The sequence below is a fragment of the Sapajus apella genome, unplaced genomic scaffold (assembly GCF_009761245.1).
Source record: "Sapajus apella isolate SASKATOON/1434 unplaced genomic scaffold, GSC_monkey_1.0 scaffold2, whole genome shotgun sequence".
Lineage (NCBI taxonomy): Eukaryota > Metazoa > Chordata > Mammalia > Primates > Cebidae > Sapajus > Sapajus apella.
Genome location: NW_022436942.1, coordinates 44,553,890 through 44,577,453, shown reverse-complemented (window position 1 = coordinate 44,577,453; position 23,564 = coordinate 44,553,890). Strand labels below are relative to the sequence as shown.

General features: G+C 33.7%; 1 protein-coding gene across 2 annotated transcripts in view; it reads left to right on the top strand.

Annotated features, from left to right (window-relative positions):
• RASSF9 (Ras association domain family member 9) overlaps positions 1-21,890 on the top strand; it is a 28,919-nt gene extending 7,029 nt beyond the window's left edge. For both annotated transcript variants that reach the window (XM_032297062.1, XM_032297070.1), the window contains exon 2: positions 20,275-21,890. In XM_032297062.1, coding sequence (XP_032152953.1) covers positions 20,275-21,535 — 1,261 coding nt within the window. In that variant the 3' untranslated portion in view covers positions 21,536-21,890. The remainder of the gene's footprint in view (positions 1-20,274) is intronic.
• Positions 21,891-23,564: the final 1,674 nt, after the last annotated feature.

Here is a 23,564-nt window from a genome sequence, read left to right as displayed (position 1 = left end):
AGAAGGGAATGCAATAAGATTTACAAAAAAATGTAGGAGGGGGCTGAATCACACAGGGCTAAGACTGACTCACATACGATAATCAAAAGAGAAGAATCCAAGAATCGGGCAGTAATAATGGTCAGTTTGGCAAGAATCCATAGTCGTAGTTGAGTTGATAGAAAACAATATTTTACAACTACAATAGAAGTTTTAAAAATAATTTTGTGTATTTATATAACATTGTCAGGCTTCAAGTCAATGGTAGTTGGCTACTATTTATTCTAATAATGATAAGAAATTGGCCAGTTTATCAGATCCTGAAATTGAGTAACTACCATTTTGTGAGTGTTTTAAATTTTACTTCCATTGATCCAGATAGTGGTCCAACTTCAGCAAATTTTCAGGCTCACTAATTATGATTGGCAGATGCTTTGTGTCAGAGGCCTACTGATGTGCCATATGGTGCATGTTTATTGTTCTCAATCCATGGTTGGGAGATTTTGTAGCCACCTCATATACTTTTAGTTATTCTTAATGCTCCTTATTTACTCTGATCTTTTTCAATTTCACTGGAAATCCTTGAAATTATGGTTAACTGTGGTAATTTAGCATTCAGCAGAAGAGGATATATTTTGGGAAAACACAGTCTTCAATAGTAAAGCCTAAAAGGATACCGATATCAGCTCTGCACATAAGACCTTGTGTTTGCCTGGAAGATAGGAGAGATGCTATTGAGAAACCATGGATCTTTTTAACGGGTAGACATGTAATAACTATCTTCTCATATGGAGAAGAGTTGTACATGATTAGTAAAAACACTTAAAAGGCTATAGTAGAATTTTGAGGTTTCGTCTTTGTTAATAGTACAGGAAACTAGGCACATCACAGAGGTAGACCACAAAGCATTCACTTCATTCCTTGACTATCTGTTCTTCTAGCAGTGAAAGTCAACCAATTTCTTCCTAGAACTATAATTAATAGCCTTGAGATTTAGACTAGGTAATTGTTTTTAAAATGTTAAGTATTTTTAGTGGTTCTACTTTTAATTAGGAGAACTTGCTGTAATCACAACTTAGAAGATTAAGTAAAATAGTTGACTGTGGAATGTAATGTTTTATAGAATATGCTCATACTATAGCATTGCTTTATTTTTTACTTTTTATTTTTAGGCACATAGTAAGTGTATGTATATATTTATGGGATACATGAGATATTTTGATACAAGCATACAATGCATAATAATCACATCAGGGAAAATGAGGTATCTACTGTCTAAAATATTTATCCTTGTGTTACAAACAATCTAATTACACTCTTTTAGTATTTGAAAGTGTACAATTAAATTATTATTGCCTACAGCCACCCTGCTGTGCTATTAGATACTAGAATATTTATTTTATCTTCTCAGGAAACAATATACATGATATTTTAAGTAGATCACAAATCTCTGTCAGACTTGTGATCTACTTAAATACACATACATATACACACATATATATTTACATTGTAACTAAAGATGATGGTTATGTGATTATTTTCTTAAAACTTCATAAATATTAAATGCACTCCACGCTTTGAGGTATATTGTGAAATGTTAATGATAAATCAGGTTAGGATCACGTTTTTAAGGAGCTTGCCGATTACCATAACACACAAGCCATATGGAACCAATCAAAATACAAAGCAAGCATTTTAACGTGTTATAATAAAATCCATATGTTGAACAATAAATATTTATTTACCTTGTAGTATGTTCCATATATTTTTCTAGATGCTAAGGATAAAGTAGTGAGAAAGATAGCCAAAGTTTCCCCTCTGATCTAATGCATAATGCAGCGGTAGATGGATAGACAATGCAAAAACATTGCAGGAATAAGACATTTGAGATAGCAGTTACTTTTATAGGGAAAAACTAGAGCCATGTAGTGGAGAGTGGAGACTGGTCTGGGAAGAGGAGGCTTGTTAGTTAAGAATGTGATGAACCAAAGAAACCAGGCACGTCAGGCTCTGGTAAGAAGACTGTTTTAGCCAGGTTGAACAGAAAGTATAAAGTCACCAAGACAGAATGTGTTTTGGAGTTTTGAAAAAAATGAAGGAAGACCAGTTAGTAAGGGGCTTACTAGTAGGGGATATAGTTGAAGACCTAGATGGAGTGTGATTATTTAGATATTTGTGGATCATAGGGATGTTGATGGTACTTTAAATTCAAGGGAAATCCATTGAAGGGTTTTAACCAGGGGAATTATATAATCTTATTTACATTTTTCAAAAGGTCAACTTGGCTAGCATGTAGGGAGGTAATTACAGAAGGACAAAGAATGAAACCAGGGAATCTAGTTGTGGTGATATTACAGTGGTCTAAGCAAAAGATTATGACTAGCGTAATGATAGTGGAGAAGGATTGTAGGTGACAAAATGGATACACTTTGGAAGGAGAACTTAAATTTGTACAGAGTGAGGAAAACTGACAAATGAAGGATGATTATGAGGGTTTTAACCAGGATGATTCTGAAGACACTTGGGGATTCTGAAGATGTGGGGAAGAATATGTGGAAAATTAATGAGTCTTCTTCAGCCTTGCTAAGTTTCATATGCCAGTTAAATATACAAAGTAGAGATATTCAGTAAGATATTGGAGCCTGAAGCTCAGGACTGAGATGCAGATAGGATTGTATATTAGGTGACAAGGATAAACAACCTCTGTGGGTTTTACAAAACAGCATCTATGCTGGAATCAAATGAGAGGGAAGATTACAATATAAAAAGATGGGGAAAAGAACATTGTAGGTAAAGGAGAAACAAGAGGAAATCTAAAATATTTGGCATAATAGTATCAGTGAGTTTGTGAATGGCCAAACAGATTATTTTGCTTCTTAAATTTAGTTTACTTTTTCTTTATATTGTGGTGGGAACCACTGAAGGGATATAAGCAAGAAAATGATATGATCATTATGCCACATAAATATTAAACTTGAAGAAATATATTAAAAAATATTGGAAGGAATGGAGAAAGAACACCAGTGGGCCATATGTGGGAGAGTTAAAGAAATTACTTATGTAAAAAGAGAAGAAAGATTTAAGAGTCACCATGGAAAGAATTTATAGGAATTCAAAAGGCAGTGCATGGGGCCAGGATCAGGATGGAAAAAAAGAACGATTGGTAACTAGATTATGGTTCTTTATAACTGGAGACACATGTGTGTCATCATAAAGAACAGAAAATATGGCAGAGATAGGTTCTGGGAGGGAAGAACATCAGGGTGAAGAATGAAGAAAATTAAGGTGTGATTTGAATGTTTCCAAATATTCCACCTGTAAACACCTGGTGTTTGGACATACTGCACCTGAGATGGGACTGTGAAAGCAGCCTTTCATCCAACCTACTCTCATCCCTCCTGACATCCATATGGGGCTGATTAATAAGGAATAGCACAATGCACCTGGAATGGGCTTTCAAGGCAAAACACAAACTGGTTTCCCAGTCAGGGCTGTCAGGCTGACTAATCTTATATTAATCACAGTCAAGCCACATGAGGCAGTCACTCTTTTAATGATCCCTTAATCATTACCTTTGGTTTAAATTGGTTTCAAACATAGCCATTATTTCCACTAGATTGTAAGGGGGTGTGTGTATGATCACATTTTTCTACCTTTTTATCTCCTAGAGAATGGTACAGACAAGACTTGTATAGATACTGAAGTTCAATATATGTTTTATTGTTTAAATAAATATAGTGTAGATTTTTGGTGCAGGCAAATTAGGACAGTTTTCAAATTTTTTTGTGTAAAAAACATAATAAATATTTTAGAGTTTCCCAGATCTAATGTCTCTATCTCAACTACTCTGCCCTTGTAGTATGCAAACAGCTATACAGAATACATAATGAAATTGATGTGGCTGTGTTTTATTAAAACTTTTGAGAAACATGTAGTGGAACAGTTATAGCCACGAGGCCCTTCCTTTTCGGACACCCGATCTAGATGATTGAGAAATTTTCTTTATATATCTCCCTACAATTCCACCTTCTCATCTCCACCCCACTCCCAAGTTTAGTTCCTACTATATTAGACATTTAGACTTCAAAAGTGAGAGTTATTCCTGGACTTGACTGTCAAACTAGTTAAAAAGCAAGCATTATCCAAAGTACAAAGTGCTGCTACCAAGTGTACATTAGATTTTGTAGAAATATCAAAGATGGTGAAACCCTGTCGCTACTAAAAAATACAAAAGTTAATCAGGCATGATGGCACACATCTGTAATCCCAGCTACTAGGGAGGCTGAGTCAGGAGACTCACTTGAACCTGAGAGGTAGAGGTTGCAATGAGCTGAGATCGTGCCACTGTACTCCAGCTTGGTGACAAAGCAAGACTCTGTCTCAAAAAAAAAAAAAAAAAAGAGAGAGAGAGAGAGAGAGAGACAGAGACCAGTTTAAAATGCAGGACTTAGAAATAATTTAAAGGTTTCAATCAAAAAAAGTAAAAAAAAAAAAACAAAAAAACTAGATTTGCAGTTTAAAAATGGTAGTCTGGTAAGATTATGGGGCAGAAATGTGAAGGGGAAAGATTTTATAACGTAACATGCAATAGCTTACTACAGTAATATACAGTAAAACAGAGTTGTCTGAACTGTGGTAGTGGTGACGAATATGAGGGCAGATATTTGGGGTATTTAAGAGAAAGGATAAAGCAAACAGTGATTGGTTGTTAAAGTAAGAAGAGAGGAGCAAAGGAAAGAGTTTAGGAAAATTCAGTTTTGAAACTGGGTAGACTGTTGGGGAATACTATTAATAACTGCATTCAGTAGTGTGGGAACTCACGCAATGGAATAGTTTGCTATTTGAGAGAAGAGCATGATGAATTAGTTTTCCTAGGTCAAATTTGAGGTATCTGTAAGTTATGAAAATGAAAATATCAACACGCAAAAAAAAAGAAGTTGGGAACATAGGTCTAGAGCTAAGGTCATAATAGATAGAGTTGAGAACCATCATCATACAATTGGCTTACAGACTGCAACTATTATTGCAGTCACCCATAGAATGTGTATAGTAAGACAAGAAATGAGTCATAGTCAAAAACCTAGGAGATGCCAACTGTATCAATTATCACTTACTGCATAATAAACACTTCCCAAATTAGTGACAGAAAGAACAATTTATTATTTTCCATAATTCTATGGGTCACCAAGACTGGCCCTTCTGCCGGCTTCACCTGGGCTCTCTCATGAGCAGCTGATTGGCTGAGGGCCCAGTTCAGGTAGAGCAACTTGGTTTAGATGGTTTGCCTCTTTTTCTCTCCATGTAATATTCAACTCAGGCTTTTTCATCATATAGCAATCTCAGGACTGCGTTTCAAAAGGAAGTAAGCCGAAGCTACAAGGTTTCCAGAGAAGCCTGGATTCCAGAACTTGCAAACATGATTTTTGTCACATTTCATTGGTCATTGCAAGTTCCAAGGTCTATTCAAGGGATGAAGAAATAGAGAGTTTCTCTTAATGGAAAGAACTGCAAAGAATTTGTGGTCATGCTAATCTTATCTTTCATGGCGTCAACCTCTATTGACTATGTGGAAGAAGCAAGATCCATGTGGGAACTGGGAAGAAGCAGCTGGAAAAGTAAAGGAGGACCCATGTGAGAATGGTGTCATAACAGTCAAGGAGAGGAGAGTTGCAAGAATGGGAGGAGGAGGTCACAATGCATTCTGTTACAAAGAGGTCATGTCAGATCAGTTCTGCAAGTGGCTGCTGTGTGGCAGTTAGGAGATTTCTGATAACCCTAAGAAGAACTGTGGAGGCAGTAGACATTTTGTGGTGGGTTGAAGAGTTTCCGGAAAGGGATGTACTAGAGAGAATGAATATGGATAGCTATTTGGTGTGTGAGGGAAAGATAAGTGAGGGGAATATGTGGTCAAGTGAAGGTTATTTTAATGTGGCAAGACAGTGGAAGGAACCAGAGAAAAACGTAGAACATAAAAAGAGTTTACGAAGAGGTAAATTATGAAGCAAAGTCCTAGAAGAGGTGGAGACAGTAAAATTCAAAACATATTAAAGAGTTTAAAACCTAGGGAAGAAAAATAAACACACAATATTTTTGATATAGACGTTTAGAATTTTTCTCTTATCAATAATGTCCCCAAGTATAATGTCTCACCTTTTCCTTAACAAAATAGAATGGCAGGCACTGATACACTGTCATTTCTACAAGTTAATAATTTGTTTTTTTCTCCTCAAGAAACTTATTTGTGATTAATGTAAATAGTTGATTTTTTAGATGAAGCTCCCAATTGGAAGTCATTTTATTGCAGTTCATTTCAGAGTACATTCAGAAAATGAAAGTCTGGGACAACAGAGCCCACCTCATGTTTTCAGCTATCCAACTGGATAACTGAAATTCTTGCACATGATTTATGTCCCTTAAGTTTACCAGCTTATCTAGGCATACATTACAGGGGAAGAGCAGGTGGTTGCAGGTAGATACAAGTTCAAAATCATTATCATTAGGCAATATCTTCCACTAAGAAGGCAAAGCCAATATGGATTTGGCTTGCAAAAGAAAATCTCTTGCTAATAACTGAAATAACTATAATTATCAATAAACAAAATATTCCTGCTAGGTGACTTTCCTTTTGATAAGTACACTGTTTTTTATTACAAAATATTTCTTTACAAAATACCAATCAGTAAGGGCACTTTAGCAACCTCCCAGGTGCAGGTAACACTGGGAAGTGAATACTTGAATTTCCAACAAGATTAGATATTTTCTCACCATTTCATCTGGTAAATACCACATGTTAAATATTTACATTTTGATTGTAATCGGTTTCCGGAATCTGAACTATGGGCTTCGTTTACTTAACCCCAGCAGTTTCCAGTACACATTATTTACACATTCTCTTCCCTTTTCTCTGTTTATGGGAATTATGTTCTATAGCTACCCTGCCATTATGGAATGTCTAGGGTTTTACTTATCCTGCCTGATTTATAATATTACTTCTTAGAAAATTAAAGTGGCATTAGTAGAGTACAGATCTAATAAATACAAATACATACACATGCACACACACATTCATATACACACAAACATATATATCAGATTTTAATTTTCAAGATAATTTTTTCTTTTGGTTTTATTAATTGTTGACTGTCCTAATTTTTCAAGGAGGTATTAATTTTCTGAAAGGCTCCAATTTTCAAATGGTTTTTTAAAAACTGCTAATGGTTTGTGTTAGGAGGAAACTATTTTCGTAGCACTAATTTTCATGCTTTATCTATCAAAACAGTGATTCAAATTTCCGTAGCAACCTAAGAAAAGAGCTGTATTATTTATGGCTTCTGTATTCATCTCTCCCTAGGATAGCAGCACTATAATACGAAAACAAATGTTACTTCCAAAGACATTTGCCACACAATGGGTAAAATTAGCCAGAGTTAGATGCAGGCCGGAGGTTACTCATATTTACCTGCCTCATTAACTTTTATTTTGCTTACACTTTTCTTTTTACATGTGTAACTTTATAGAAAAACTGTCAAAATTATCATTTAGCATTGCTATTTCTATTTCATGTATAGCGTATTTGCTTTACCTAAAATGCCTTCAGTTTTCTGAGGTGATTATTTTTTAAGTATAGAAAATAGCCAGACAAACTTAGAATTTATTGATCAATGTAGCTTTTAAAGGCTGAACAAGTGGGAAACATATCCTGCTTTGAAACTTAGTAAAAATAAATTGAACAATTCTCTAAAATTTAAAGAAGACATGCAACTGTCTCCTAGGTTGACATTCAATATGTATTCTTGAAAAAATTTTTAGTGTTTTACATAAGAGATCCCATCGTCATTTGAATAGAATTATATGCAGTCATACATTATTTACATGAGGGAAATATTATTTGGTTTCTTGTTAGCAAATATAGGTGGCTTCTGAGGAAAAAAAGATGGACATTTTTCATTTTATATAGTTAAAAAATAGTTGAATTTGTGAATTACAGATGTTTCATGTAAACCTTAAATATTGTCAAATGTGCCAAGGTCAAATACATTTAGAAAATACTATATACTGAAATAATTTTCCTTTTCTTGGGGATTTTATGATGTAACGTTATCATATTAAATGTCCTCAGAATTCTTAAAGAAACCTGTCAATGTGTTTATCCAGGGGTTAGCAAGCTTTCAGTAAAGGACTAACAGTAAATATTTTAAGGTTTGTGAATCATAAGGTCACTCTCTCTCAGATACTCAACTTCATGATTGCAGCATGAAAACAGCCATAGACAGAATGTAAATATGAGCATGGCTGAGTTTCAATAAAACTTTATGGACACTGAAATTTGAACCTCATTATTTTCCTGTCTAAGCTGGTTATCCTTTTGATTTTTAAAAACATTAAAAAATGTAAAACACATTCTTAGCTCATGAACCATACAAAAACTGATGGTGGCCTGAATGTGATCAAAGGGCTATAGTTTGCCAACCCCGTGGTAGCCAAATAATTTCCACATTTATTTGAACATCAAAACATTGACTTATCGCCTATTTATTGAAGAATTAACAAGTCTGTAGAAAACTAGAAAAATAACTTAACCAGCTATCTTTTTCAATTTTCTGTTTCCAGAACTAGCAGAGACATTTTAGCTTTGTATGTTTAAATATCTAGACAAGCTACCAATATTTGCAAATATGGACTTCATGTTCCGGTGGTCTTCATATAATTACATTATTGTTGTCCTCTTTTTTTTGTTTGTTTTTTCTAAAGCAGACAGGGAACTAGTCATTACAAATGCTAACTATGTATCAGTCACTGATTAGGAACTTCACATATATTGTGTAATTTAATATTTATTACAAATTTGTAATTTGGCTGTGTTATATAGATGAGAAAATTGAAGCTTAGATGTGCATAATGATCTGTCTGCACTTATTCATTCACTCCCATAAAATGGGCACACGTTTAGTACATCCCTTGTTGTTCGGGAAATGGATTAAATAGGTTTGAACATGTAAAGCACTTATAAGGGAGCATAGGCCATAGTAAGTGTTCATTAAATGTTGGTATTACTTTGGTTTTGATAAAAAATTAAATATTAATTATCTCCAGGTGCTGGAATGAATAGATCATATTAAATTTTCTTATTTGAGATCCATATTTTGCTAATTTTTATTATACATGTTGTAGTATAATCCAGAATGAATACAATGGCCATGCACTGTGGCTCATGCCTGTAATCCCAGCACCTTGGGAGGTGGAAGCATCGCTTAAGTTTGAGACCAGCTCGAGCAACATAATGAGAACCTGTCTCTAAAAAAAAGAAAAGGAAATAAAAAAGAACCCTTAAAGCAATAAAAAACATTGTCTAGTATGTAAAAAAGCCATTAATCAAACATACGCACATTTTATTTCTTCCTAGTTACTCATTATATTTTTTGGAAGTGTATAATACTATGAAAAAACTTTGTTTAACTTAGGTTATAAAATATTTTTTAAAAATCTGAATTGAATGGACAATTCAATATTTTAGTCAGGTGTTCAATAGAGAAATTATAAAATAATGTTATAGTTCTTTTTCAAATTGATTAAAAAAATTAGGAGTCCGTGTATGTTCCTCAGCTACCATGCCCACATTAACCATGTTAAGGCACAATTTGAATAGGTCTCCTTTATAGACAAGATCTAAATTACCACCTTCATCCCACATTAAATCTCCTGAAGCTCTTTCTACAAAGGGTTATGGAAGTCGTGAATGAATTGAAGGAATTGAGGACACCTTCTATGTCTTTTTTAGTATTTGCTAAAGACTACTTAATTTTATTGTTGTTTTTCTTCTCTGTAGAGTACATTTGTACAGAGCATAGCATATCTTACGATTTCTAGTAATGCTTAGTGTGGTCTTGAGTTTTAAAAATTTATTTCTCTAAACATATTTTTTTGTTTCCAGCTATATGACATTTTTTTTAATATAAAGATCATTTTCTTTCATTTCTTTTACATTAACATGGAATCATATTTGTTAAAACTGAAGTTTCATTAACAAATATATGTTGAAACAAATTATAATAATTTATATGCCATAGCTTAAAATGAACACTTTATTTGGAGGTAAAGTAACCTAAAATAAATTTAATTTATTGATATAAAAGTTTTTACTTAAAATCATACATTTAAGCATCTATTGTTACCCGATTTTGTCTCTAAATTTCTGCTTGGATTTGGATCACTTCTTTTCTCTAATTACAAAGACACCCAGTCATATTATATAAAAGATACATTTTTCTTTTATATAGTCATAATAAAGCTAAATTAATTTATTAGGCAAACCAATTATATTTGTACTCTAATAACTGATTCATGGGAAAAGGTAGTATGAAATTTGAAAGTGTTATCTTTTAGTTTGAAAATGGCTATGACATTGTACTTGCACCATCTAAACTGACTATTCATGGCATCTTAAACATTTTAAACTTCATAATTGGCATAGATCTGGGTTTGCAAACCCAGATACAAGTTTTCAATTTCTGGAACAGTTATTAATTTAGTAAACTAGTTCTTTATAAAACTCATCTTTATTATTTCATGCATTATATGCCTTTATTCAAAGCAGTGTGAATTTCTACACATTCTATAAATGTGAGCCTGAGATAAATATACTGAAATATAATATCTTGTCTTATTGTTTATAGCTCTTATTCCTAATTCTATTTCTGAACTTCGCATCTTTGAGTTATTCTATCTCCACGTTTTGTTTGCTGGAATGTTTTTAATATGAATACCATACACAGTGGGCTGCTGTGGGGTTCAGTAGGCTGGACCTCATTCTCTGTAAGACTCAATAACTTATTTGCATAAGATGTTCTGTCTAGAAAGGATTTCCATAACTGGCTTAGTCATTTATATTTTTCATAAAAAGTGTAATTTTATGGAAAAGTTATTGAAGTCTGGGCTTCCTGCTGTGTCAGATTCTCTGAGCAGAAATCAATTTTTTTTCTATATTATTATTCTCTACTTCAATGTCAGAATATCACACAATGTCAGAATAATATTTTGTATTAATTCTGGCTTTATTTCATCCTATGATTTTAAATTGTATATGATATTAAGGTAAAATCAGCTTCTATCTACTGAGGATTATATCAATGTAAAGACATTTAACTGAAATTTTGAAGGGAATTATGTGTACTAGGTTTTAGAAAAATGTTAGGAAAATAATCCTCATTTCCTTATGGAAAAAAATTTTTCGCTGAAAACATTTATTTACCTTCTATAGCATGAAAAAAAAAATCAGGCTATGACACTACCTTAGCCAAATGCTGATAAAATGTAAAACTGTTGCTTTTTTTTTTAAACTTTTAAGTTCATGGGTACCAGTGCAGGTTTGTTATGTAGGTAAACTTGTATCATGGCGGTTTGTTACACAGATTATCACCTTACCCAGATATTAAGCCAGTACCCATTAGTTACTTTGCCTGAACCTCTCCTTTCTCCCACCTTCCACCCTCTGAAAGTCCCCACTGTGTGTTGCTGCCCTCTGTATGTCCATGTGTTCTCATCATTTAGCTCCCACTTACAAGTGAGGACATGCAGTATTTGGCTTTCTGTTTCTGTGTTAGTTTGCCCAGGGTAATGGACTCCATTTCTATCCATAACCTGGCTAAGGACATGATCTCATATTTTTATGAGAGTATAGAATTCCATAGTGTATATTTTCCACATTTTAAAATCCAATCTACCTTTGCTGGGCATTTAGGTTGATTCCATATATTTGCTATTGTGAACAGTGCTGCAGTGGACATATGAGTGTGTGCATGCGTTTTTATATCCAGCCTCTGTAAGAAACTTAACAAATTTACAAGAAAAAAAAAACAACCCCATAAAAAAGTGGGCAAATGACATGAATAGATAACATTTCAAATGAAGACATACATGTGGTCAACCATCAGATGAAAAAAAGGTCATCACTGATCATTAGAGAAATGCAAATTGAAACAATGAAATACTGTTTCATGCCAGTCAGAATGGCTATTACTTAAAAATATCAAAAAATAACAGATGAGGCTGGGTGTGGTGGCTCACACTTATAATGCCGGCACTTTGGGAGGCCAAGGCAGGCGGGTCACCTGAGATTGAGAGCTCAAGACCAGCCTGACCAACATGGAGAAACCCTGTGTTTGCTAAAAATACAAAATTAGCCAGGCATGGTGGTGCCTGTAATCCCAGCTACTCGGGAGGCTGAGGCAGGAGAATCGCTTGATCCTGACAGATGGAGGTTGATGTAAGCCAAGATCGTGCCATTGCACTCCAGGTTGGGCAAAAAGAGTGAAACTCCGTCTCATAATAATAATAATAATAATAATAATAAATTTTAAAAATAACAGATACTGGAACGGTTGTATAGAAAAAGAAATGCTTATAAACTGTTGGTAGGAGTGTCAATAAGTTCAGTCATTGTAGATGTCTATGTGGTTTCCCTTTCACGTTATAAAGACTGCAAATAATTTATTAGTCACCTCTTTCCTTAAATTTTGAGTGCCTAGAAATCTCCCTTTCTAATTTTTATCTTTGCTTGTCCCTTCTATCCAGGACAGAAATAACTTTGAGGAAGGCATATAAGAGAATTGCAATAATAATCCATTGTGCTGACCCCCAGCCCTACCACAACCATATCATTGCACGAGTCTCCACTATTCTGAGTGTGTCATGTCATTGACACATCTTTTCATCCTATAGCTCATTTACCATTTTTAATGGCCATATATTCAAGAACAATTTCTTTATCAAGAAGAAAAATTTACAAGGCTGTGAATGGAAGCCTTTCCATGAACTAAAATTAACCCTATTCCTTAGAACCAGTTCCGGAGTTAACAGAGGGAGGCTCTGTTAGGTAGAATTAATTATAGTAAGCATAAAGATTGATGATGAGATGAAAAGCAGCAAAAAATAAAAATAAAAATAAAGTCCTATTCATATTTTGTTAAACAGAATGCCAAACTTCATCATATTTCATACTACTTGAGATTGGTGGGTCTCCCTGGCTTGCTATTTTTGCTTTAATACATTTTACTATTAGATTCCCTAGAAGAGGTAAGTAAAAGGGGTAAAGGGGGAGCTATGATGAAAGTAGGGTTTTATTTTAAATCTGGAACAGGGTTTGTCAACAGTGCCACTATTGACATTTCAAGCCAGATAATTATTTGATATGAGAGGCTGTCTTGTGCGTTGTAGGATATTTATGTTCCTGGCTTCTGCCTACTGGATACATACTGTTTTGTTTTAAATCTGGAACAGGGTGTGTCAACAGTGCCACCTGATGTGAAAAGCAAAAATGTCTCTACACATTGTCACATGGTTCCCCGGGGGCAAAATCACCCTTGGTAGGGAACCACTGAGAGAAAATTCAGTTTAAAGAATAAATAATGTTAATAAGAAGGAAACAAAGACTACTCTTTGGGAAACTGGTCAAGACTCAAATATGCCTCCAAAGCTTCACAGGCCTTATCCTTCAATCTGTTGGAAGTTTCCATCACAATCTCTAGGTATAGGTGTCACCAATAGCTTGAAACTGAAAATGTCCAGACTCTGATTTTCAAGCACAAAGTCTTGTTCTGCAGACTCAAGCAATAAAAGCATTTCCCTTGGAATCGTTCCTTTACATAGTATCTACATTGCATTAGTATTACACTTTCCAGGCTGGCCTAGGAAATAGAGAGTTGTTTCATATATTCTATGGAAAAATACACTCAAGAGTTCCAAATATAGTCCATAAATATTTATGAATTGCATCCTAGTGTTCATATACTGGGTTTTAGAAGCATATCTTATAATGTAATTATCAATTAATAATTTAATATTTTATTTATTCATATTGTTTTGAAAATGGGTTCAGTATTTATCCTGCTATGTTTTAGATATAAAAGTTTAGCTGAAGTTTAGTGTCTACTATACGCTAGGAAGAAATTTTGCTCTTTGATTGATTTTCCAAGGTCTAACTTTAGTGCCTTTTATCTTTGGACAACTGAATAAAGATAGCAAAATTTTATCTATTTATTTTCATTTTTCTCTACCTGCACACTAAATTCCTTTTCTGTAAATGTAAATTTTGTTAAATCTCCAATTTGATGTTGCAGTATCACAGACAATATTTTATATTAAAACTTCAAGATTTAAACTATTTATTACTTAATGCTTTGTGCTTAGTCAATTATAGTATATTGAAAGAATATTTTATATGAATGTTGCCTTTTTTATTACAGCCAACTCATTTTAACTCTGTGAAACAGTTTTTATGTTATTAATGCTACTTATCAATGGAGAACTACTTTGAGCTCTTGCTTCACAATACAGTCAATGTAATAAGTCCCATATTCAATTTTTCACTAATATTTGAGAGTGAATATCAAAAAATACATGTGAGGCTAACACATGTTGTTGAAAGTTTCATTAGTATATAAATTTTCTTGTCTTTATGATGAAGATATCCTACAAAGGCAAAACCTGAATAATGAAACTGTAGATGAATAACCAGGTATATATATATATATATATGTTTTTTTTTTTTCAGTGAAATGTGCCTCATTAGCACAAATTTAAACAAAATCAGAAAATATAAATCAGAGAAACATTAAAAACATTCTTGGCTCATCTTTGATCCAAATTGTATACTAATGATTTTTTAAATGCCTCTTATTTTGTTAAGAGTTATTTTATTTTGGTAGTGTACATGCCAAAAAAATAGACTGGTTGAAACAGGTGAAAAAATATTGTGCGTATATTAGAAAATATTTATAAAATAATATTACTAACTACTGTAGTAAGTTCAATAAAGTTACTGAATAGCAATACTAAAAACACTACAAGATTCTCTGTATTAAATAATAGTAGTAATTTCATTATCATTGCTAATAACCTGTATTTATACATTATACTTTCCAGAATTTTTGCAGCTCTATTACTCTTATTTTTATTTGGGGAAATATGTCAGATGTCTACATTGCAGTATTACAGTGAAGAATATATAGAATTAGAAAAAATTATTTAGCTGAATTTTAAAAATCTGTTAGTAAAAATTAAGATAAAATCATAAATTTAAAATTTCAAGTCTAATCATTTCTGCTATATATTAGTTAAAATATTTACAAATGAAGCTCATTAATATTTAGAGGGTATTAAATAAAAATGTATATTATAGCATTATGAACATTAAAATGTTTCTCTTCCATATGTGTTAATAATTTTCAAACATAATATGTGATTATAAACTATCTTTAAAATGAACAGAAGTATGCTAAGCAACAAAACAAAATATTTCTTTGTAAACCTTAGGATAAATTTAATATTATCAAATTTAACAAGATCTCTTCTAGAGGAGGCCACAGTATACAAGAACATGATCCTTCCAAAGCAGAAAGGATTCCAATTCAAATAGAGGTCATGGGAGTATTGGGGAATTGTCACATACATCATCATCATCATCATCATTATTATTCTACTATTCAAAAGGATTGTATGCTCAGTTTCTGAGTCTCCTTCACAGCTCTAGTGTAGGCATGAAGAATTTATAGGTCTGCTACAGGAAATAGGAACTGCTCTAAGGAGACAGCAACAGAGGCTTTTGGATACATGAGAGTTTTTGTCAGCTAAGGGAGATATCCAGGTCAGCCAGAAATCTTTTATTACTGTATCAGCTATAAAGCAAGATTTGACTAAAATTAAAAAGGCACAGAAGAGAACAATTTCTGCACACATTTCTTTATGGCTGCCCTCTTCCCTGATCAATTGGGTGTTCTAATGGGACACTATGGTTCATTCCACTGGTATCAAAGACTAATTTGAGTTCTTGTTAAAAAAGTCTTTCATTTTATTTCCAAATTAATCTACATATCTAATTATCAAACTTATAAATTTGTTTTTATGGTGCAGTGGTTAGAACTGCAGACTCTGGAGCCAGTTTTCTTTCTTTCTTTTTTTTTATTCTTCTTTATTATACTTTAAGTTCTGGGGTACATGTGCAGATTGTACAGGTTTGTTATATAGGTATACACGTGCCATGGTGGTGGTTTGCTGCATCCATTGCCCCATCATCTACATTAGGTATTTCTCCTAATGCTATCCCTCTCCATGTCCCCAACCCACTGCAATTCCTCCCCTACCCCCCAACCCCCCAGGCCCCAGTGTGTGATGCTCCCCTCCCTGTGTCTGTGTGTTCTCATTGTTCAACACCAATTTATGAGTGAGAAAATGCAGTGTTTGGTTTTCTGTTCTTGTGTCACTTTTCTGAGAATGATAGTTTTCAGTTTTATCCATGTCCCTGCAAGGGACATGAACTCATTCTTTTTGATGGCTGCATAGTATTCCACCGTGTATATGTGCCACATTTTCTTTATCCAGTCTATCATTGATGGGCATTTGTGTTGGTTCCAAGTCCTTGCTATTGTGAACAGTGATGTAATAAACATATGTGTGCATGTGTCTTTATAATAGAATGATTTATAATCCTTTGGTTATATACCCAGTATTTGGATTGTTGGGTCAAATGGTATTTCTATTATTTCTAGATCCTTGAGGAATTGCCACACTCTCTTCCACAATGGTTGATCTAATTTACACTCCCACCAACAGTGTAAAAGCATTCCTATTTCTCCACATCCTCTCCAGTACCTGTTATCTCCTGATATTTTAAAGATATCCATTCTAACTGGAGTGCAGCGATATCTCAATGTGGTTTTGATTTGCATTTCTCTAATGACCAGTGATGATGAGCTTTTTTTCAGATGTTTGTTGGCTGCATAAATGTCTTCTTTTGAAACGTGTCTGTTTATATCCTTTGCCCACTTTTTGTTGGGGTTGTTTTTTCATGTAAATTTGTTTAAGTTCTTCATAGATTCTGGATATTAGCCCTTTGTCAGATGGGTAGATTGCTAAAAATTTTCCCATTCTGTTGGTTGCTATTTCATTCCATTGATAGTTTCTTTCACTATGCAGAAACTCTTAAGGTTAATTAGATTTCATTTGTCTATTTTGGCTTTTGTTGCCACTTGCTTTTGGTGTTTTAGTTACGAAGTCCTTGCCTATGCCTATGTCCTAAATGGTATTGCCTAGGTTTTCTTCTAGAGCTTTTATTGTGTTAGGCCTCATGTTTAAATCTTCTCCATCTAGAGTTAATTTTTGTATAAGGAGTAAGAAATGGATCCAGTTTCAGCTTCCTGCATATAGCTAGCCAGTTTTCCCATAACGATTTATTAAATAGAAAATCCTTTCCCTATTGTTTTTGTCAGGTTTGTCAAAGATAAGATTGCTTTAGATGTGTGGCATTCTTTCTGAGGCCTCTGTTCTGTTCCATTGGTCGATATCTCTGTTTTGGTACCAGTACCATGCTGTTTTGATTATGTGTTCTTGCTTGAGTTTGAACCTTCCCCACACCACTAACTGTGTTGACCTCAGGCAAGATACTAACACCTCTTGTGCTTTGCTTTCTCTATCTGTAAAATGGGGATAGTTCTTACCTACCTACAGAATGGTGACAATAAAATTACTTAGTACATGCAAGCGATTTGAACAGTGTCTGGAACATTTTAGATATATCAGTATTGATAGTTACTATCTTTAATGCTATTTATTTTTAACAGGATTTCTTTTAGAGTTTAATCTTAAACAGTAAAAAAGAACATAAAACAAAATTGTTCTTAATTTTAACATAATAGCTATTAGCATTATAATCTTGATAATTATGACAACTATTTAATTTTAGTTTCACCATTATTTATAAAATTTTATTTTAAAATTTTGTAATTTAACATGCAATAAGTACATAGAATATGGTTTACAGCTTTTCAAATATCCTAGTTGAAGTAAATAAACTCTAATTTATATTAATTATAAATTAGTACATGGATATTGCATGTACAAGATAAGGATTTATTTAGAGCTGACTTATGCCATAACACAGACAGTAGTATTAGCTACTTAAAGAACTTGCTTTTTTTTGTTTAGAAAATATTTGTGTATTATTTCTCTGCTAATCTAAATATGAAAGCTAGTTTGTTGTCCTAATTTCCAATCTACTCCTTTGCTGCTTACAATTATTAAATGATGAATCATAAACATTGTCAAATATCATATTTACTTTAAAATATAATTTGAAAATATATTTGATACTGAGTCAATTAAGTGCAAAATATTTTATAAGAGAATTATCACAATTCAGTGTGATTATTTGAATAATCACTTACAATATTTTACTTCCCCGATGTGAATATTTCCATTTTCCTGGGAACTCTTTGCTAGAAACTAGACCTAATCTTTAGTGTTATTTGGCATCCCTGATTTATCTTTTACCTTTAGTAACCACTTTTTGACCTCGGGTGAGTCAATAACCAAAGTATAAGAATTAGTTAATTTAAAATAAAGATAACAACATAGAATTAATCACTATTGCTACCAAAACATAAACATTATAAATTCTAAATGTTAAATATTATAGAGTCAGGGAAAATTTCTTTGGTATGTGGTTCATGGAGTCATATCCTTCGAGTGAACTACGTAAATAAAGTAATAAATGATTTTGACTTAACTTTCACAAGAAGCCAATTGATACTCAAAACTGTTATACCATTATAAATAATATTGTATTATAATTCACTTCATGTAATTTGTTTCTTAGCATTCTTTTAAAGAGGTATTATGAAAGACACAGTCAATTTGATTTATAGTCATGTTGGAAAATATGATCTTAAACATTCTCCAGTAGGTATGGCCTAGACATCATGGAATTTGCTTCTTTTACTGCTTGTGTCATTTTCTCTCCAGAGAACTGAAAAGCATTTTTCCCCTTTTCCTTCTACAGTACAGAGAAAATTACTGTCAAGCCCATGTATATATGTATATTTACATAAATACATGTGTGTGCCTCTGTATGCTGGGTAGGGGGTATCTATCTATCTAATCATCTATATCCAAACTCTGATCCCTTTATGATATCTGTACTGTTCAATCTCTAGTCTGAGAAATCATCATCTCTTTTCTAGATTGATGCAATAGGCTTCAAGCTTCTATTCTTTCCTATTTTCCAGTTCATTTCACAAACAGAGGACAGACATAGGTAAAGCATAAATTAGTTCCATCTCTGCTTAAAACTTTTTAGCAGCTTCCACTTTCCAATGGCTTTAGCTACGGAAAGTGTTAGCTAACACTAGCTTCCGCCTTCTCCAATGGAGGGGATGGAGAAAGGAGATGTTTCCTTTCTCCATCCCTTCCACTGCCTATCATTTGATCTCTCCTTCCCAAGGGCAGTAATTCCCAACTCTGTTATCCTCATCTTCCCCCTACATTCACATTATTGCTGTCCCTAGATCCTTCTGCTCATTCTTCCTGGAATTCTTTCCTGAGAACTCTGGTTGCCTCTTTTTGATAATTGACATCTCTATTTCAATGTCACCTCCTTGAAGAAGACTGTCCTAAGCACTCCAAATAAAATAGATCTCCCTTCTTCCAAGTCATTTTCTATTCCTTCACCTGGTTTAATGTTCTTCATAGCATTTACTGGGATTTGATATTACATTACTTACATATTCATGTCAACATTCTTGTCTTCTTTATTACTATATTTTGGGTTCCTTCAAACATGTCTGGCACATAGTTGGCATGCAATAAACAGTTGCTACAGAATTACTATTTTTCCATATTGTACTATTTTAAACTCTATGATTTCACAATTCCTACCCATGCTTCAATTAAAATAGCCTCAGTTGTCTTACGTGAAAGTTTGCTATTCCTAGAGCACACTAGGAAATAACAATTAAGACATTTTTCATGATTTTTATTTTTTTCTTGCATTAAATCTTCTGACTCTTTTTTTTTTTTTTTTTTTTTTTTTTTTTTTTTTTTTTTGAGATGGAGTCTTGCTCTGTTGCCCAGGCTGGAGTGCAGTGGCAGAATCTTCAATCACTGTAGTCACCAGCTCCTGGGTTAAAGCAATTGTCCTGCCTCAGCCTCCTGAGCAGTTGGGATTACAGGTGCCTACCACCACACCCAGCTAATTTTTGTATTTTTATTCGAGACAGGGTTTCACCATGCTGGCCAGGCTGGTCTTAAACTCCTGACCTCAGGTGATCTACCCACCTCGGCCTCTGAAAGTGCTGGGATTACAGGCGTGAGCCGCCATGCCCCATCAATCTTCTGACTCTTAATCTCAACTTTAAAATGCCTCTCTCATTAAGGGTAAAAGTCTAGAAAGGATATTAATTTTAAACCATCTTTCAGAGTTTACACAGGTGATGACAGAAACATAATGTGCTGTTGTTTTTCTTTTAGATCTCCAACTAAAGACATGGAGTCAGAAGAGAAGGCAATTGTGGTTTGGGTTTGCCAAGAAGAGAAAATTGTCTGTGGGCTGACTAAACGCACCACGTCTGCTGATGTCATCCAGGCTTTGCTTGAGGAACACGAAGCTACGTTTGGAGAGAAACGATTTCTTCTGGGGAAGCCCAGTGATTACTGCATCATAGAGAAGTGGAGGGGCTCAGAACGGGCTCTTCCTCCACTAACTAGAATCCTGAAGCTTTGGAAAGCATGGGGAGAGGAGCAGCACAATATGCAATTTGTTTTGGTTAAAGCAGATGCTTTTCTTCCAGTTCCTTTGTGGCGGACAGCTGAAGCCAAATTAGTGCAAAACACAGAAAAACTCTGGGAGCTCACCCCAGCAAACTACATGAAGACATTGCCACCAGATAAACAAAAAAGAATCGTCAGAAAAACTTTCCGGAAACTGGCTAAAATTAAGCAGGACACAGTTTCTCATGATCGAGACATAATGGAGACATTAGTTCATCTGATCATTTCCCAGGACCATACTATTCATCAGCAAGTCAAGAGAATGAAAGAGCTGGATCTGGAAATTGAAAAGTGTGAAGCTAAGTTCCATCTTGATAGGGTAGAAAATGATGGAGAAAACTACGTTCAGGATGCATATTTAATGCCCAGTTTCAGTGAAATTGAGCAAAATCTAGACTTGCAGTATGAGGAAAACCAGACTCTGGAAGACCTAAATGAAAGTGATGGAATTGGACAGCTGGAAGAACAACTAAAATATTACCAAATACTCATTGATAAGCTCTCTGCTGAAATAGAAAAAGAGGTAAAAAGTGTTTGCATTGATATAAATGAAGATGCAGAAGAGGCAGCTGCAAGTGAACTGGAAAGCTCTAATTTGGAAAGTATCAAGTGTGATTTGGAGAAAAGCATGGAAGCTGGTTTGAAAATTCACTCTCATTTGAGTGGCATTCAGAAAGAGATTAAATATAGTGACTCATTGCTTCAGATAAAAGCAAAAGAATATGAACTCCTGGCCAAGGAGTTCAATTCACTTCATATTAGCAACAAAGATGGGTGCCAGTTAAAAGAAAACAGAGCAAAGGAATCTGAGGTTCCCAGCAGCAATGGGGAGATTCCTCCCTTTACTCAAAGGGTATTTAGCAATTATACAAATGACACAGACTCGGACACTGGCATCAGTTCTAACCACAGTCAGGACTCCGAAACAACTGTAGGAGATGTGGTACTGTTGTCAACGTAGTTCGAATGGGTTCTTTCTGACCTGATTTCACATTTTAATGTTTGTTTAATTTAATAGAAAACGTTATTTTAAACACAACTTTCTGAAAAAAATGTAAATCATGTTATAGTATTCAATAGTTAATAAAAAGTAGAGAAATGTGTTGTTTTTGATGTGAGATTTCCAAGGAGACTTTAATTATTACAAGTTTAAGCAACGAACTGTTTATTACAAATGCAGCACTAATAGCTTGTAGGTATAGAACACAGAAATAATTTGATGGGAATCACATGATAATCTTCAAGAGCGTCTATGGAAAATGATTTACATAAACTTAAAAACCAGTCCTCAATATTAGACAGTCCAAATATTCACACGTAAAGAAATAGAATTAAAATGTGCTGTAATATATATTTTTTCAACACTGTATCATAGGAATTTTTAAATCTGTAAAGTATGTGGGAGCTACTGTGTTGTAACTGTATTAATTCAAATTTTGGTTAATTGATCCTTTGATAATGCAACGTATCATGTATATCACTTCCTGAGCCCTTCTACCTGTTGAGACCTATGAACAAGGCTGCTGTTGGGACATGTATAAATATTAGCAGGCAATCAGACATATATAGGGTATAGATGAGGCAGGGCCAAGTGCTGTGTACAAACAGCAACTTTTATAAAGAACCCTAAAATTATCAAGAGCTATGCATGGGTTTTTGCTATCTGGCAATACAGATATCCTGACCAAACCATGTCCTGTGCAGGCTTATTCACTAAGTGAGCGTTACAGAGAAAATCAGAGTCATAGTGTTTTTGTGTTCTGTCTACAAAAGTTGCAGTAATGGAATTTGGAATCCTCTGTGAATAAATAGAATTCTATCTACTATAATTATTAGCATTTTGTATCTGAACCTACAGAGGCGATATCACATGGACAAAAGACTTATTTTGCTAAAAAAAAAAAAAAAAAAAAACTTAGTTCTTAAAAAAGTACTAGCAAAATCCCAAACATACTAGTAAGAATCCAAGAAATAGAAGTGATTATTTAGGTCTTATCTTGACTGACAGTCATTACTATGACAGGCTATGGTTTTGCTCGATTTTTAATTGGAAATGTGCTTTCTTCTTTCTTCTTTCTTTGCTAACTTTCTTCTTATCTGCCTTCCTGCCTGCCTTTCTTCCTGTCTTTTCCTACCTTCATTTCTCCTTCTCCTGTCTTCCCTTTATCTTTTTCTTCCTTCCTGCCAAAATACATGATGCAATTATAATAAAATAATTAATTTTTATTGTACTGTTCACTGAATACTGCTGCAGTTTATTTTTTATTTAGCTGATACCTTTCCTGTATGTCAGTGCACATGTAAGTAGAAATATTACTTTACTTAATTTTAATATATGGACATTGGTTAAGAGTCCCAATCTTTCTCATTTCTTCTCTTTTATTCTTATGCATAGTTTAATGCAGGTTTTAATTCAGTTTCCTTATTGTATTACTTTCAAAATTTGAAAAGTATTTACTTTTTTTTTAAAGTAACTTTATTGTTAACTCGTTTTAAAAAATCTATAGTTCCTTAAATATTCTTAACATATTTGTTCGTTCCTGTCTATTAATACATCTTTGGGAAGATATTTAGAATGCTCTTACCATTTCAGTTTCGTGAGCATTTATACTATGATTTCTTGTACCAAAATAGATATTTTCAGGTCATATTTCAAGTTAGCTGGTAAGAAAAATAGAAGTTTCCATTCCATGGAAAAATACAGTGATAAGGAGCAATAATTCTGACTTTTTTTTTTTTTTAAGAAAAGATGGAATTGAATAGCCATCAATGAAAGGAAAGTTCACCTGCTTAAGAGTCCATAAAATTATTCAACAGTATAAGCTACTGACATATATTTATTTTTCACTAATGGGAATCAAATTCAGAAAATCATCATAAATGGTAAACCAATTGTAACATTTTCCTACAGTGGAAGTAATCTCTTTGGATTACTCTTATCCTCAGCGAGAAAATAATGAAATAATAGCTCATCTATTTGACTAATTATC